At 39.5% G+C, this 17,755-nt stretch overlaps 1 protein-coding gene across 1 annotated transcript; it reads left to right on the forward strand.

Moving 5' to 3' along the window:
• The first annotated feature begins 225 nt into the window (after positions 1 to 225).
• Positions 226 to 8,139, forward strand: tmed7 (transmembrane p24 trafficking protein 7). The gene is made up of 3 exons (XM_078214633.1): positions 226 to 559; positions 3,353 to 3,598; positions 6,057 to 8,139. Exons 1-3 carry the CDS (start codon positions 407 to 409, stop codon positions 6,291 to 6,293), a joined length of 636 nt encoding a protein of 211 aa, XP_078070759.1. The 5' UTR covers positions 226 to 406; the 3' UTR covers positions 6,294 to 8,139.
• Positions 8,140 to 17,755: the final 9,616 nt, after the last annotated feature.

Below are 17,755 nucleotides of genomic sequence, written 5' to 3' on the forward strand. Positions count from 1 at the left end.
TCAAATGTAAAATATGGGGTCAAGGCTAACTTCATAATATACTTTGGGGTTTCAAACCCTCACAATTATAACTATGTTTATTTTTTCCAAATATCAACTCTTCAGAATGAACCAACTTTAACATCAGTGTGGTTCCCAGCCACACCCCTCCCTGCCAGCCAGCGGGATTGCGCAGGCGCGGTTTCTCCGACGCGGGGTGAGAGGTCACACATCCGGGTAGGGCCGCGGTGCCACGTCTGGTTCCTGTGTCTCAACATCCGGGACTTTGAGCGCTTGGAGCCGCACTCGCCGGTTCGCCTCTTTTATCCGTTTGCAGAGAAAGTCCGCGGCGGCCTCGGCTCCCAGACTTCCTCCCGACCCGATACTGCCTCCCCACCGCCCCCAGGTAAGGCCAGCCCGAGCCGGCATGTGGGCCAGGCTGTTGCTGCAGTTGCTGTGGGCCCAGCTCCTGGTGCCGCTGGTCCGCGGCTCCGAGCTCACCTTCGAGTTACCCGACAACGCCAAGCAGTGTTTCTACGAGGACATCGTGCAAGGCACCAAATGTACACTGGAGTTCCAGGTAAGGCCCGGGCTGGAATCAGAGGGAGGAGGGGGATAGTGTGGAGGAAGGCGGCTATCAGAGGGGGGAGAGGGAGGTGGAATTTTTTTTAGATGCGCTATGAGTAGTTCTGACATGTTATGTCATATTCTCAGGGATCACAAGCCCAATTGATGGCTTGGCATTAAATTTCTTCTTGTACACCACATTCATTGTGCTAGTGACAGTCGATAGGAACTGGCCCAATGCAATTGTCTGTCATTGTCCCACTGCTATCTGAGCATGAATTTAATTGTTTGCCACCTCGGGTGACGCTTGAACGAGAGCGACGTTCTTGCAATCGCACCTGCACCTACTTCCATTTCTGTAACACTGTTCTTGCCTTACATTTGTCTGCTGTTGAATCATCTATGTTTTAGTTGCAGCCAAACTGGACTATTTCCAATAAAATCATAGCCTCCCATGTTCTACCCTCTAAACATGGGGTCATCTAAAGCAGATGCCTGAGCCCTACTTGCACTAACCCCTCTTCCCCCCCCCCCTTTTCTGCTTGCTCATACAAAATACATTTGAGATCATCCACAGTTCTGTTGCCTGTGCCCTTACAAGTCTTAGGGGCGGCACGGTAGCACAGTGGTTAGCACTGCTGCTTCACAGCTCCAGGGTCCCGGGTTCGATTCCCGGCTCGGGTCACTGTCTGTGTGGAGTTTGCACGTTCTCCTCGTGTCTGCGTGGGTTTCCTCCGGGTGCTCCGGTTTCCTCCCACAGTCCAAAGATGTGTGGGTTAGGTTGATTGGCCAGGTTAAAAATTGCCCCTTAGAGTCCTGGGATGTGTTGGTTAGAGGGATTAGCCGGTAAATATGTGGGGGTAGGGCCTGGGTGGGATTGTGGTCGGTGCAGACTCGATGGGCCGAATGGCCTCCTTCTGTACTGTAGGGTTTCTATGATTTCTTGTTACCCATCACTCTAAGCTCACATTGGCTCCTGGTTAAGCAATGCCTGATTTTGTTTTGACACCCTTTCCTTATTTTCAAATCCCTTCATGTTCATGTGAATCTCCAGCCCCTGTACCCTGTCCCCCCTCCCCCCCCCCCCCCCCATCTCTGTAATAAGCTCCAGGTCCACAAACCTCAATATCTGTGTGCCTCCAATTTGGACCTTTTGAACATCCCTTATTTTAATTGCTCCATCTTTAGTAGCTAGGCCTTCAGCTGTAAGACCCTAAGTTCTTGAATTCCCCCTCTAAACTCTTGCACCTCTTTCCTGCTTTAAAATGCTCCTGAAAACTAACCTCTGATCATTTGTGCTGATATCTCCCGATGTGATTCAGAATCAAATTTTGTTGATAATGCTGCTGCTAAGTGTTTTGGGGCATTTTACTATGTTCACAGTACTATATAAATAGAAATTGCCCTTGCTAACTGCTCTGTCATTATGTGTGAATTGGGATGTAGGACTTGTTCGTCCTTGGCACCAATGAGACGAAGAAGTTGTATAAGAAGGAGGGTCAAATTTACACCTTTGCAGATTTGCATCTTATCATTTGCATCTTCAGATGCAAATAATAGGAAACTTGCATTTCTGAAGTGAAATATATATTTTGCTGTTGTTTTCTGTAAGAGTCATATCAGTTTAAATTTAGTTTTTGATCTCCATGAGAATATAATTATGGAAGACGCAAACAAAAGTTAGTCTTGTTAATCTACAGAAAATCGTGCGAATTGGAAATCATCTCTATTAGAATAAGAAGGGTTTGTTTTAGGTGGAGTGCTTCCAATGAGATGTTAATCAGTATTTTGCCTTTTTAACACTGCTCAGTTGACACACCCACTGATTCTGGCATTTTTTTTCAGCTGTTTTCCATGAACCTTGTCAGCTATGCTCTGTGTAATTTTGAGCATTTGGTATTTTATTTTGGTACCAGTGGTTGAGTTGAATTGCTTTTAAAATCACATTTTGAGCTGGTGCTGGTGTGGTAAGTAGTCTAAAAGTGAAGGGACATGATTATAGCTGCATGCTATAGATTTGTGTAGCATTCAACATTTTTTCTTAGAGCTGAAGATGAGAGCCCAATATGATCATTATGTTGATAAGGCAGATTTTCTGAAAACTGTCAGTAAAGCATTAGATTTTTGTATTGCATTATACCTGAATCAAAAGTCTTAGTTACGTATAATGGATCCATTGCTCAAATTTGCAATAATTCATTATTTTTTTAGTCTCACAGATAACTATTTGTATTTATGTATTACATTGTATTTGACATCATTACCAAAGATGAATGCAAGCCCCTATGCTTTCAAGTCAGTATAATGTGTCTTGCACAATGAGTAGAATGTGGCATACAAAGAGAACTGTAATCGTTCAAAGCTTCATGTTTAATTTCTTATACCACCAAGATTAAATCATTTGCCTTGAAACATATATTTTGTGGATTTTGTTGTTCTCTATTTCCATTCAATAGGCCCCTAACCCCTCTTTTACAAATCTGATTTGACTGAAACAAAACTAAAATGTTGTGGGTACAGAAAATGAGTATAAAAACTGAAAATGCTACCAACATTCAGCAGGTCAAGCAGCATCTGTAGAGCGAAAAGCAGAGTTAATGTTTTAGCTTCATCATAAGCATTAACATTGTTTATCTCCCCACAGATGCTGAGTGTCTTGCTGAACATTTCCAGCATTTTCTGATTTAGCTTACAATGTATTCTGGTAGTGAAATCTGAGTTGGTGAAAATTTTATACATTTTTTTGTTTACTTATGAATTTTATGAATTTTGCACACCTAAATTGTTTAAACTCTGTGTTTAACAGGTCATTACTGGTGGTCATTATGATGTAGACTGTCGTTTGGAAGATGCTGATGGTGCAGTTTTGTACAAAGAGATGAAAAAACAGTACGACAGTTTCACCTTCACGGCTGCTAAAAATGGAACTTACAAGTTCTGTTTCAGCAATGAATTTTCCACCTTCACACACAAAACCGTGTATTTTGATTTCCAGGTTGGGGATGACCCTCCTTTGTTTCCCAATGAAAACAGGGTCTCGGCACTGACTCAGGTACTGGAGCATAGGATTCATGAAAAATTTTAATAGATTTCATTTCAGGTAGAACGCAGAGTGATAGCTTTAAGATTTAGTGGTACATATTTGATTTTTTAAATTCAACTGTTCGAGAAATAAATTTTGATACCTTGTACTACAAAACACTAGTGCAATGATTTGTCAGTGAAGGTGGATAATGTACTTCAGAGTCTTTGTTAGTGTTGTTTCTCGGGCATCATTCCATAATGAGCAGTGCTGATTTTGGCTTCCTGATGACCATTTAGAGATCTGAAGAGTTAATTTTAGTCTCCTAATGAGAGTTTGGGTTCGGTGGAAAGTTAAACTGTTGAGCTGAAACAGTAACCCTGCCCGCCCAATTATAGTTTTAATAGAGACAGAGCAAGGACCAGGACATCAGTCTGCTTTCTGGAGGCATGTTAGTTGTTGAAATCTTTTAGGGAGGTTGCATACCTCCATTTGAGGTGTTTCTATTTAAAGCAATGTTGGCTGGGTATGCAGGTAAAAGGATGCAAGAGGAACTATATCCACCATGCTAAACAGCACTGCTTGTGGGCCAAGAGAAGCATGAGTGTTTTGTCCATTTCTAGCAAGTTTATCTACACATGCCACCCCCATCATCTGGATCTTTTTCCACCCATGAAACATACAAGCCGTGGAGTTAAAACTCTAAGGTGCTCAATATTCTTTGTTCCTATCTCATTAAATGTCAGGGTCCTTGTGTTCTGCGTAGTTTCAAAATAAAACTGCTTCACAACATTCTGAATTAGATATTTCTCCAATGAGCATGTAATCCTTTGGACTTGTTTATTTAGCAATATTCTGAAGTCAGTGAGTTTTCAAAAGTAATAAAGTTCTTGGGTTGAAAAAATACACTTTTTTTGGCTTTTCAGCCAAGTATCTTAAAAGCATTTCCCACACGATGGCTTCACGTGAACAACTGTAATGTATGCAAAAATTAGTTATTAAGCATTAAAAGTAAACTTGCATGTTAATATAGATTCTACAACATAAAAAGTAGGAGTAGGCCTCTCAAGCCTGCTCCGCCATTTCATAAGTTCATGGCTGACCAGATTGTAACCTCAACTCCACATTCCTGCCTATCCCTAATCTTTCACCTCCTTGTTAATCAAGAATCTACCTAGCTCTGACTTAAAAATATTCAAAGATTTTGCTCCCACTGTCTTTTAAAAAAGAGAATTCCAAGGACTGTTCATCCGCTTGAGAGAAAAAAATTCTAATTTCCATGTTAAATGAGTGATCCTTATTTTTAATCAGTGACACCTTATTCTAGATTCTCTGACAAGAGGAAACATCCTTTCCGCATCCACCCATGAAGTCTGTGGTAAAGGATTGCCTTTTTGTCCATTGGAGAAGCTCTTGTTGGTTGAGAGTCAGGATCTCAAAGGTTTTGATCAAGCCAGTGGTACAGTGGTTAACACTGCTGCTTCACAGCGCTATGGACCTGGGTTCAATTTCAGTCTTGGGTGACTGTCTGTGCAGTTTGCATGTTCTCCCCATGTCTGCGTGGGTTTCCTCTGGGCGTTCCAGTTTCCTCCCACAGTCCAAAGGTGCGCAGATTAGGTGGATTGATCATGTTAATTGTCCCTTAGTGTCACAAGATGTGCAGGTTAGAGGGATTAGCGGGATAAGTGTGTGGGGTTACGGGGATAGATCAGGGGGTGGGCCTATGCCTTTGCCTGCTCTTTCGGAGAGTGAGTACAGACTTGATGGGCTGAATGGCCTCCTTCTGCACTGTAGGGGTTTGAAGCCGCCTCTTACTCTTCTAAACATTAGTGGATACAAACCTAACCCCTCCAACCTTTTCTCATAAGACAATCCACCCTTCCAGGTAAACCTTATCTGAACTGCTTCAATGCGTTTGCATCTTTCCTTAAATAAGGTGGCCAGGCACCCAGGTTCAATTCCAGCTTTGGGTCACTGTCTGTGTGGAGTTTGCCCATTCTGTGTCTGCGTGGGTTTCCTCCAGGGGCTCTGGCTTCCTCACACAGTCCAAAGATATGCGGGTTAGGTTGATTGGCCATGCTAAATTAACCCTAGTGTCAGGGGGACTAGCTCGAGTAAATGCATAGGGTTACGGGGATTAGCAGGGTAAATATGAGGGGTTGCGGGAATAGGGCTTGGATAGGATTGTGATCAGTGCAGACTCAATGGGCCGAATGGCCTCCTGTACTGTAGGTATTCTATTCTATTACATTGTACACAATACTCCAGATGTGGTCTCGCCAGTGCCCTTTACAACTGAAACATAACCTTCCTACTCTGTAATCAATGCCCCTCACAATAAACAATAGCCTTCTATTAGCTTTCCTAATTACTTGCTGCCCCTTTTATGATTCATGAAATAGGACACATGGATCCCTCTGCACCTCAGAGCTCTGCAACAAAATTGTTTCGTTCATAATATTTATGCTTTCCTGTTTTTTAAAAACAGATGGAGTCAGCTTGTGTCACAATGCACGAAGCCATGAAGTCTGTGATCGATTACCAAACTCATTTCCGTTTAAGGGAAGCACAAGGCCGAAGTCGTGCTGAAGACCTCAACTCAAGGGTTGCTTTTTGGTCCATTGGAGAAGCTCTTATCTTGTTGGTTGTGAGTCTTGGCCAGGTGGTTCTCCTCAGGAGCTTCTTCTCAGACAAAAGAACCACTTCTACACGTGTTGGTTCATAACGAGTAGCCATGGCACAAGGTCTAGGCAGTACCTAACAGTTTTCAGTTCAGTGACTTGTTTGTTTGAGGGTTAGGTCCAGGAAAGCTGTTAAGATTAAAATCCTTATTGAACTGGTTTTCTCATCGCTTTGGACTATTCAGCAGATCAGATATTTAAAGATTAGGATGTTGTAGTTTCACTACAACTGGATGCCCAACAGATATATGCATTATGGACTCTGTCCACAAGGGGGCAAAGCCATTGGGAGTCAAGTTTGTTTGGTTAAATGATCAATTCATGCATCTTTTGAAACATAATAAGTATCTTATCCCTTGCAATCATATCAATGAAAATATGGTTCTTGGGATGTTTTGAAGTCATCAAAATTAATTAAAAGCCTAATGAGCCTCACTTTTCACTGATTTGTCTGTTAGGCATCCAGATGTTTTGAGACGTTTCTTAATCACACTGAACTGTCACTTGTGTTTTGGTTTGTGAAAGTGATGTAACAATAGAAATACCATGGCAATTCTTAAGCATTCAGTTATTTGCATTCAGAAGCAATTTTTGTACCTTTTTTCATTGGATGTGCAAACATGACAGTATTTCAGGATAAATCTAGTCAAGTTACATCTTGTAAATGTTTTACCTATTTTAAGATCCCCCTTAAGTTTAAAGTTTTCTAATACAGTTACGATTACAGTGGAACAACTATTTTAAAAGGTTGGTACCTAGAAAAATGTGCTCTTCAAGGCAAAATGTTTTATAATAAACTTTTTGATCTTTTGGTTTTGTGAACCCTTGTTTGTTTTGCGTACATTGTTCCTTGTTTGAAATTACCAAGTGTTGAGTAAATCAAATCAGTGAGGATAAAGCAAGGAATCTGAAGTTATTGTATATGCCAGGGTGTAAATTTTTTTCTGCTTAGAAGTGTAAAGGGGATAACATTATCCATGGCATGTTTTCACATTGGCTGAGTGGAACTGATAAATATATTTTACTTGGGGTCAAGCCTTTATAAAACTTGTTGGTTTCTTTCTTTAAAGAATGGGCAGAAATCACTTTTTTAAAAACTGTAATCAATGGATACTATAAATAAATGCTTTGACACTGTTTCACAAACTCCCCAAATTTCAGTAGCAGGTCAGTGGTAAACATTTCAATTGGAAAAGAATTGGGGTTATATTTTGTTTTTGCTGATCTTTTGTGCTGAAGACTTGTGGGTTTAATGCTGTCCAGCTAATGATTTGATTTCCCCATTCTCCCCCCCCCCCCCCCCCCCCCACCCCAGAAATTTCCATATATTTAACATTAATTGCCCACTTAAGTAATCAAATGTTTGGCCTTGCACAGTTTCTTTAGTACTTGGTTTGAATGATTTGTACACTAATGGACATCTGTACTGTATAAATCGTGCAAGCTGACTTCTCAACTATAAGACCTGTTGTGGTAGTACATCTTCTAGAATTACAAGCCTGATCAGTACTTCTAATAGTATAGTCATTGTTTAAAATGTGTACTTAAGATAAGTTCTTGTGTCTAAAACTGTAGTTTGTTTCATTTAATTAAAAATGTTCACATTGCACTGTAAATTCTGAAACAATGAGTGCTTAATTTTATTTTGTATGAATGCAAACACAGAATTTGTTACAAATGCATAAATTATTGAAATACAAGAAGTATTGATAAATATTGTGCATTGTGTTTATATCATGTCTTGTAGCTTAAACCACTAACTAACAGATCCGATTCTTATTCCGTTTTCAGGCATTGAAATGTAAACCTGCTTTGGTAAGGTGATCAGGAATTGTAAAATACAAGGTCTGTGAAATTGGACAATAAAAAATGATAAAATTGTGCTTCTGATATCAGTTCTGAAAAGTCTTGAATATACATAGAGGTAACAGATTTTATTGTAGGCTGTGTATGTATCAGCAATGAGAAATAACAGCTCAGGGTAAGTGCTCATGTGGGTAAAAAGAAATTCTGCAACAAACTTGGATTTATATAGTGCCTTTGTAAAACTTCACAGGAGTGTTGCCAAATAAAAGTTCATACCAAGCCCCACAAAAGATACTACGGCAGATGACCATAAGCATGGATGAAGTAGATTTTCAGAGACGTCTTAAAGGATGTAGGGGGTGGAGTTATGGGAAGGTAATTCCTGAGCTTCAAGCCTTGGCAGCTGAAATCAAGGCTGCTAATGATGGAGTGATTCAAATCGGGGTTGCTCAAAATGCCAGAATTGAAGTGCAGATATCAGAGGGTTGCAAGCTCAAGATTATAAAGATAGGGAAGGATGAGGCCATGGATTAGGATGAGAATTTTAAATTGAATCACTGTTGAGCAGTATAAGGACGGGCGGAGGGTCAACAGGACTGCTACATGTTAGCATCCAAGCAGTAATGTTTTGGAAGAGCTCAGGTTTATGGAGGGTGGAAGATGGGAGGCCACCCCTGACAACATTGTTATCTCTATTCCAAAGACATGGATGAGGATTTCGGGAGCAAATGAGCTCGGGCGGAGGCAAAAGTCACATGATGTCAGCGGGATAAAAGTAGGGAGTCTTCTGTTTATACATAAATTTAGGGTAATTGTGTTGGATAATGGACTTATATTTATTCACTCAAGTCATGATGTACTTGGACAATCCTACAATTGCATTAATACAGTCCATACCCCAACTCAAGGTCTTCCCTCAGGCCAGGGAGAATAAATAATCCTACAAAACGCATGCAACGTTTTCAACATTGAGGTAACTTTAGTTACAATGTATGCGGACTGATACACTGAACCACTCTCCTTAACAGCTGCCCTTTGAAAATAAGTACAGTATCTGTGCCATGCAAGGATCAGTTAGCAAAAAATCAAAATATACCTCTACAATTTTCCGTCAGCAACATTTTGAATAAAGATAATACTACATGTACCCAAATTTGTTGGTACTGAAGTATGTTTGCTTAAACTAGTAAAGAGAAACAAATTTACAGTTTATAATTTGTGGTGTTCTTGTTGATTCTCTATTCGTACCATAATGATACGATCATTACTCAGTCTGTCAAATCGGTGTTTATTATTGCCTTGTGTGGATTAAGCATTAGCATCAATCTTTAGATATTATTGTACAGTAAGAGAAGGTTTTGCTTTTCTAAGTTCTATTTATCATTAAAATTATTTCAAATTCTGTCTATACATGAATGAAATACATTGCTATTGCTGAAAATGTAATTAACTGATGTATTTATGGATAGTTCCTTTTTAATAAAGGAAAATCTTTTAAATTGAATACATTTTGATGTGGCAGAGCATAGATTAACTGCAGTTGAACACAGTTTGTATGCCAGCATGACTTGTGTATTTCTATTTGAAAACTGCTTTGTTCTACTGCATTCGGTGCAAATCTGGCAGGTTATGGAAATCGGTTTGCTTCTTCAACTTCTGAAATTAGATCAGTTTTGAAAGGAAATAAGTAAAATACTTGCCTCTTATTAGCCAACTTTACCTTGTGCCCAGACAAGAAATGTAAACATTTCAAATAGCCCGTGCATAAAACGTTCAATATGCGAAAGTCAGAACTGAATCTAAAACACTGGAATACAGTTTCCGATTTAATTTTTAATGCTTTGGATTAGATTTTAACCTGGCATCTTCAGTTAGACAGAATCATAACTTCAGTGCTATTGTGAATTGTCGTTTGAATACTGCTACCATTCCCTGGATGCAGGTTACTCCAGAGAATAATGCCAGATGCTTTCAAAAGCAGGTGATGGGGGGGGGCTCTTAGTATTTGGCTGCTCAAGAGCTTCTGTGCAGAAGCCACCTGGGATCAGATATGTTTGTCTGTTAGTAATGAAGATATGGTACCCAAAATAGGCATATACTTACAAAGTAAGCTGGATGACCTCAGTCAATCAATAGCATTCAAACATATAAATTAATATCACATCTAATACATTTAGATCGTAGATCCACTTTTGTTTGAGGTGAGTCTATGTTGGTTTACATTTCAGAATGGTATGGCAAAGGGAAACTACTGCAAATATATCCATGTTTGCTTAGAGCAAGTGACAGGCTATGGTTCTTCAGTGTGGCTAGAGCTGCCCTACTTTTGGGTTTGGGGTTATGAGACTTGGATATTTGCAAAGTAAAAACAATAACAATTTTTAAAATCTTTGCACTGACAATGTTTAGAATTTTCTGCCACAAACCATTGTTGAAACTATACAGAAATTCTTTCAAAAGGGTATTTGTTGCATGAAAAAAAGACTGAGGACTGGGAGCTGGCTTGTGAAAACCAAGAGCAAAGTGGTCAGGACTACTTTAGCCTTCATCCCTACTGGAGTATAAATGAGCTCCTCCAGCTGCAGCCAAACCATAAGCACTGTTACAGATCAGCTAGTGGAAATTAAATGGCATAAGGAATTCAGTTGTGTGTAGGGATGTTTCTGGAACAAACAAAATATTTTTACCTGAGCAATTAATACATCATGACAAGTTTAAAGGGCCGTTCATAAGGGCTGCATTTACAGGCAAAATTGTCTGTCCTCTAAAGAATTTGATTCTGTAGTCAGCATCTATTACTACAGTAGACAAGATGTTGAGCTAAATGTTGTGACAGTATTTAACAGGTTCATGCCAAGAAGAAGACAGTAGGATTAAATAAAACAACCATGCAGAATTTAATAAAGTGCTTACATTGAGAATAGGAAATAGTTAAATGGCAGAAATGATATTAAGAAAGCTTGCATTTATTTAACACCTTTCATAACCACAGGTGTTCCAAAGCACTTGTCACAGTTGAAGTATCAATACTGCTGTAATGTAGTAAATGCATCAGCCAGTTGTTGCATGGCAAGCTCTTAAAAACAGCAATTAGAATGAAGTGTTACCTGACATGCATTAATATAAAGCAATGTTAGTTTGTGGATAAGAAAGATAGTAGAGTATACAGATGATACAATGAAAGAAAATTTGATATAGTAGACACATGGGAACACCACCACTTGAATGTTCCCTTCCAAGCCACCAAATATCCTGACTTGAAAATATAGCGCAGTTCCTTCATTGTCACTGAATCAAAATGCTGGAACTCCAAAACAGCATTGTGGGTGTACTTACACCACATGGACTACAGTGGTTCAAGAAGGCAACTCATCTTAAGGGCAATTAGGAGTGCACAATAAATGCTGACTCAGCCAATGATGCCATATCCCAAGGATGAATAAAATAATCCTTTATTCTAAACTGTTGTCAAAAGCTTCATCAAATCATCACACAAATTAGTACCAACATTAGAATTATTAGTTTTGTCACTGGATCTTTTTTAAATGTGAAATTTTGATGAGTGAATCCTATGTATGAACATGAATGGAAGACTCGACTATGGCAAGGTAGTAGAACAGGGCTGGAAGGTAGCAGATTGGTTAATTACCCACTACACTATACCTGGCAAAAATTGACAGACATAATGGATTAATACCTGTGAAGATTCCTGGAGGTTTCTTCAGTTTAATAATGAACTTTATTTACAAAGTTGCTTCATGAGCTGCATGCTTCAAGCTATTTCATAGTACACCCTTTCTAACTCAGAAAATTCCTTCCTTTCGAGAGATCCCCCATGCTAGGTGTATTGCTGTTCAAACCTTATGACATTACTCAGTAAGGTGGGTCTTAAAGTGACAATCGCCACAAAATCCTAAAGTGCTGAAAATGTCCATCGTTCTTTGAAAAAGTGGCATAGGCTTTAACAGTCTCATTTTAACATCTCAAGTGAAAGATGCAGCAATGTATTTGCATGTTAACTGGATTTAACATGCTCAGATTATAAGGCATGGTTGAACCCCAAACCTTTGACTTTGAAGCCAAAGTAATACTACTATGGAGCCAAGGTGGTACTCCAGAGAATTCAGCAGCCTGGTCAAATAATACATTTCCAGAAAAGATTTGATTTGATTTATTAATGTCACATGTATTAACATAGTGAAAAGTATTGTTTCTTGCGTGCTATACAGACAAAATATACCATTCATAGAGAAGGAAATGAGAGAGTGCAGAATGTAGTATTACAGTCATAGCTAGAGTGTAGAGAAAGATCAACTTACTGCAAGGTAAGTCCATTCAAAAGTCTGAGCAGCAGGGAAGAAGCTGTTCTTGAGTCGGTTGGTACATGACCTCAGACTTTTGTATCTTTTTCCTGAAGGAAGGTGGAAGAGAGAATGTCCGCAGTGTGTGGGGTCCTTAATTATGCTGGCTGCTTGCCGAGGCAGCGGGAAGTATAGATCGAGTCAATGGATGGGAAGCTGGTTTGCGTGATGGATTGGGCTACATTCATGACCTTTTGTAGTTCCTTACGGTCTTGGGCAGAGCAGAAGCCATACCAAGCTGTAATACAACCAGAAAGAATGCTTTCTATGGTGCATCTGTAAAAGTTGGTGAGAGTCGTAGCTGACGTGCCAAATTTCCTTAGTCTTCTGAGAAAGTAGGGGCGTTGGTGGGCTTTCTTAACTACAGTGTTGGCATGGGGGGGACGAGGACAGGTTGTTGGTGATCTGGACACCTAAAAACCTGAAGCTCTCAACCCTTTCCCCGTTGATGTAGACAGGGGCATGTTCTCCTTTACGCTTCCTGAAGTCGATGACAATCTCCTTCGTTTTGTTGACATTGAGAGAGAGATTACATCTTGACTTAGAAACATGAGTAGACCATTTGACTCCTTCAAACAGATTGCAGTGATCATTTACCTCTGCCATTTCCCTCCACTAAACAAGAGATACATAACTAGCATTTTATTGTGGGGATTACACTGCTTGAAGCAGCAGTCAGACTGTGCCCAAGATGTGCATCTGACATACAATATTAGTGTTCCTTAAGGCTTCACTAAAATGAAATTTTGCTACATATTTTGCAGTTGACTGAAGGATGGTTTTGATTTAAATGTGACATTTGCAGAAGTAGGACTTTTTAAATTATCTAAATGCAATTATTAATAGGTTTGTCTAACATTTCCAGATGTATATTGGAGCACTTAATAGTTTGTTTTCACTCGTTTTCAATGGAAATTGATTGATGTTGGTATCTCACGACCTCGCTTGAGCGAGGCTCATAAACTCCCACCCGAGGCCAATGGAGAATTACGTTCTGCGAACCTCGCCACTCCAATTCCAGAGAAGGCGAGGCGGTATAATTCCAGCATATATGAATTAGGTCCCGTGCCAGCTTGATACAGAAAATGAATAACTGCCAGAGACAGGGTGTAAAACCAGCTCCTCCCTTTGGAGAAAATTAAAGTTACGAGAGCAAAATGTTGCACCCACATCCAAAACCTCAAAAAACAGGAATACATATGGCTGAATCTATACAAGTTATCTGGGAGAAAGGAATCCATTGATATAACACTTAAAAATAATAGCTTCTAGTTGCTGCATTCCTACATGAGCGCTCTAACAATACGGAATACAACTCTTCATCTCCCTTCCCCAATCTTAAATATCGCATAAACAGGCTTAAAAAAAATGTTGAGTTATTTCCAACTTAAGTGGAACTGGAAGTGAGAAACTAAGTATTGCCTTTTTCAACATCCTTCTAAAAATGATTAATCATGTAGGTTTAGCTGAATATAATGTGCATATAAAGCTTTATCTTAATTTTAACGTGTTGCTGTAAAGATTTTTGTAATTCCAACATTTGAAGCTGATTTAGGCTATGTAAGGAAGGTCTAGAATAGAACATATCGATATGGGAATGGCTATTCTGAATGATGCCACTATATGCTGCAAAAACACTGATCAAACATGTTTGGTATTTTTAAATTTGTGACATTTAAAAACAAACAAAATGTTAAAAATACCAAACATGTTTGATCAGTGTTTGCTCAGCTACTGTTACTAATGTTGTATCTTAAATGTATTCTCTTGCTGGCTAGGGTTAAGAAAGTTTTCTTAATCATGTAAAACTGTTAGATGCTTAATAAAACATTGTAATATATTATAGAGTTATTATCACAGCCATTTGGAAACTGCAACTACAATACATTTTGTTATGATGCCTGTAGAGATCGATAACTTTAAAAAAAAGATGGATTTCCCTAATGACTAACAGAAATAACTGAAGGACAAGATTTCACATTTTAAAGACTATTACTGTAACAAACAAACTAAAATCCGCATCAAACGTCACTTAAAAGTCAACCAACATTGAACTTAAAAAAAGGTAGTTTCACATTAGCAAATTAATGCGCATGAAACATGTCTTACAACTGCTTTCGCTGTGCACTGTACTTATGGCAGATGTATAACATTACAGGATCAAGTCTCAAGTTCCTCCCAATTTTCCAGGATGCTCAGTGTCCTGGTCAATCTGTAGGGTTCCTAACAGTACACAATATTTTAGAAAGACAGCCAGAATGACAAAGGAAGAGGGTTAGCCATAATAATAAAGAATGATATAAAGACATTCGTGAGAAATGTTCTGGCTTCAAAAGATCATGAAGTAGAGAATAGCAAGAGTCAGTAAACACTGGTAGGAACAGTTTACAGGCTCCCAAACAGGAGTTATATTGTGGGGCAGAAATAATTGGAGTTTCTAACAAAGGAATTGTAATAATTGTGGAGGACTTTAATCTTCATACAGATTAGGACAATCAAATTGGCAGGAGTGATCTAGAAAATGAGTTTGTAGAATATTTTCATGAGTTTCTTGGAGCAATATGTTGTGGAATCAACCAGAGATAAAACTATCTTGAATCTTGTATTTCAAATGGGTTGATTAGTAATGTCATAGTAAAAGATGCACTGGAAAATAGTGATCATAATACCATTCAATTCCATGTTAAGTTTGAAAGTGACATATTCCAATTACAAACAAGAATCCTAAACTTAAACAGAGCTAATAACATAGGCTTGAGGAGAGAACTGGCAAAGGTCAATTGGGTAAAAAGACTGAAAGGTATGGACGTAAATTAAGTGGGAAACATTTGAACAATTCAAAATGTTAAGCAAAAATACATTCTATTGAAAAACAAAAACTCAGCAGGAAAGAATCATGATGAGACATTAGGGAATTGGTTTAGTTTATTTTCAATCACTGTACATTATTTTTGGATATAATTTATGCTATCAATAGAACATGCTAAAGAGATTATTAACTTTCAAAAATGTCTGATTGAAAACTCCACGGACACAAAACACTGCAGATGTCGTTAGTCGTCAGATATACTGTCATTATAATTAGATAATCTCCAGAGCAATATCTCCAAGTAGGTCATAGTCACACAAAGAAATGTAGCACTGTACTGTTGAATGTTGCAGTGTTGTTGTATTAAAATTATAGTTGAGACTGCAAACTGTTTAATAAACTATAAACAGTATGCTTGTGTCCAACTCATTCTCTAAAACAATAATATATTTGATCACTGGGATTTACAGATGTTAGTTAATGGGATTTAAAATTATAATACAATTTCAGAGTTTGGAAACAGCCACATCTGAGTTACTGGGTGGTGTTCTATGACCTCGCTCGGGCGAGGCTCAAAGTCCCGCCTGAGGCCCAACGGAGAATTCCATTCTGTGAGCCTCGTCCGCACTGATTCTGGGGTGGAGGTGCCGGTAAAATTCTGGCTACTGTGTCTTCACTATTTTCAGCAGATAGTGGTGTAAGCTTAATATTTTTGAAGAATTAAGAAAACTAGATGATGGGCCAAAATCCATAATGCAAATCACTGCTATAGTTAGATTATTATGTTATACAAGGGTGTCTGTTATAGCAAAGATTAATGTGAGACTGGGAAACAGTACCAGTCACAGTGTGATATAAAGAGACACATGACCTGAGACTAGGGTAAGAGACCAGTGTAGAAGCTAGCATGGAGTTAGCTCATAGCTTGGGCTATACCCTGTATATAAGTACATAGGATGTAGTATAAATAAACACTGAAAGGTCAGAACCTTTTTGAGACCTACTGAGCATATAATATGGTGGTGGCTAATGCAAAAGCCCAGAGCCTTAGACAAACTGGAGCAGAAGTTCAAATGTTGGAAAATGAAAGGGGCAGTGGTCTGACCTGACTAAAAGCACCTGTAGTGAAGACAGGGAAATATTCTGAAAGGAGTTTCATTGCAGAATTAAAAGCAGAAGAAAAATCTCCAGTGTGCTGCTGAGGACTCCACAAGATCTCGTGGGGGTCCACTGAATGTCAACAGGTTGCAGAGTCAAAGGACTTAGCAGGGGACAGCAAAGAAATCAGTTATAACCCAGGTTTCAGTGCTGTAACAAAGTCAGAGCAGTCCATTTCTAAAATCATTGTGGCCAGCCTGGCATCAGAACTTTAGCCAAAGCCAGGAATTGATTGCAAGGTGACCAAAACTCCTCCTATAGCAAAGGAAATGCCCTAAATCATTGACTTAACAAAACAATTCAAAAAGCTAAATGCCAAAGAGGTTGGGACTGCCATTGCCACAGGAGCCCATCAAAATGTGGCAAGAATGGGAAAACTCTATGCAAAAAGTGCCATGTTTAAAATTTGCACGTATTTAAAGCTGTACTCAACTGTTAAGCAACCAAGGACAACAAATTAACATTATCAGACCAATTCTGATTGATCCAAGGGCTAGGTCAACCATAAAATTGGGGACTTAGCCTGAAAAAATCTTATGATACATGATAGATTCCGAATTAAATAAAAGACAGAAGTTGAACAAATAAATACACTACTTTATTCAGTAGGTCCAATAGCTGATGATATTGTTGAGGCAAGGATAAATGAATCCTCAGATAAATTTGATGAAATATTCAATACATATTTTAATTTAAAAAGCAACAACATTTTAGAGAGAGCAATATTCAACAAATACAAAACCGAATGATTCTATACAGGTTGGCAGAAGGCTATGACTCTGGGATTCTCCCAGCCGTCTGCACTGCTCGAGTAGCACTGCAGACCTAGAGACATCAGTTGCGACCGTTTTGCGGGATTCTCGCTGGGTGCCTGGGCATCCGCGTGACTCCAATGTGAAGCTTTAGAGCATAATTAGCTGATTATCATGTTGAAATGAGCATTTCAGTATGATTAGAGGACCTGGGACAGTGTTCTCCAGGCCTGCTAGCATCTCCTCTCCTGCCGGCAGTAGTTCCCTCAGGGGTATTTATGACTGCTCCCCACTAATGGGGGATAGGCACCCTGACCATGCTGGAGGGAACAGAGGCCATTGAGACCCCCTTGGGAGTTTGGGGGTAAGGAGGGCTGTCCCTTGGGCAGTTCCAGCCTGGCAGTGTCAGACTGGCACCCTGGCATTGCTCAAGGGAAAACCTGGCACTGTCCACTGGGCACCAGGCAGTGCCAAGGGAGCAGAGCCAGAGGGTCAGGGCCTACTGGGGATGGGGCCTATTGGGTGACGATCAGTGGGGGGAGGAGGAAGTGAGGGCTATCAGGGCTGGCCATCGGAGTGGGGGGGAATCAGGGCTGCCGGAGGGGGGGTGAGGGGAACAT

The sequence above is a fragment of the Mustelus asterias genome, chromosome 6 (genome assembly GCF_964213995.1).
Source record: "Mustelus asterias chromosome 6, sMusAst1.hap1.1, whole genome shotgun sequence".
Lineage (NCBI taxonomy): Eukaryota > Metazoa > Chordata > Chondrichthyes > Carcharhiniformes > Triakidae > Mustelus > Mustelus asterias.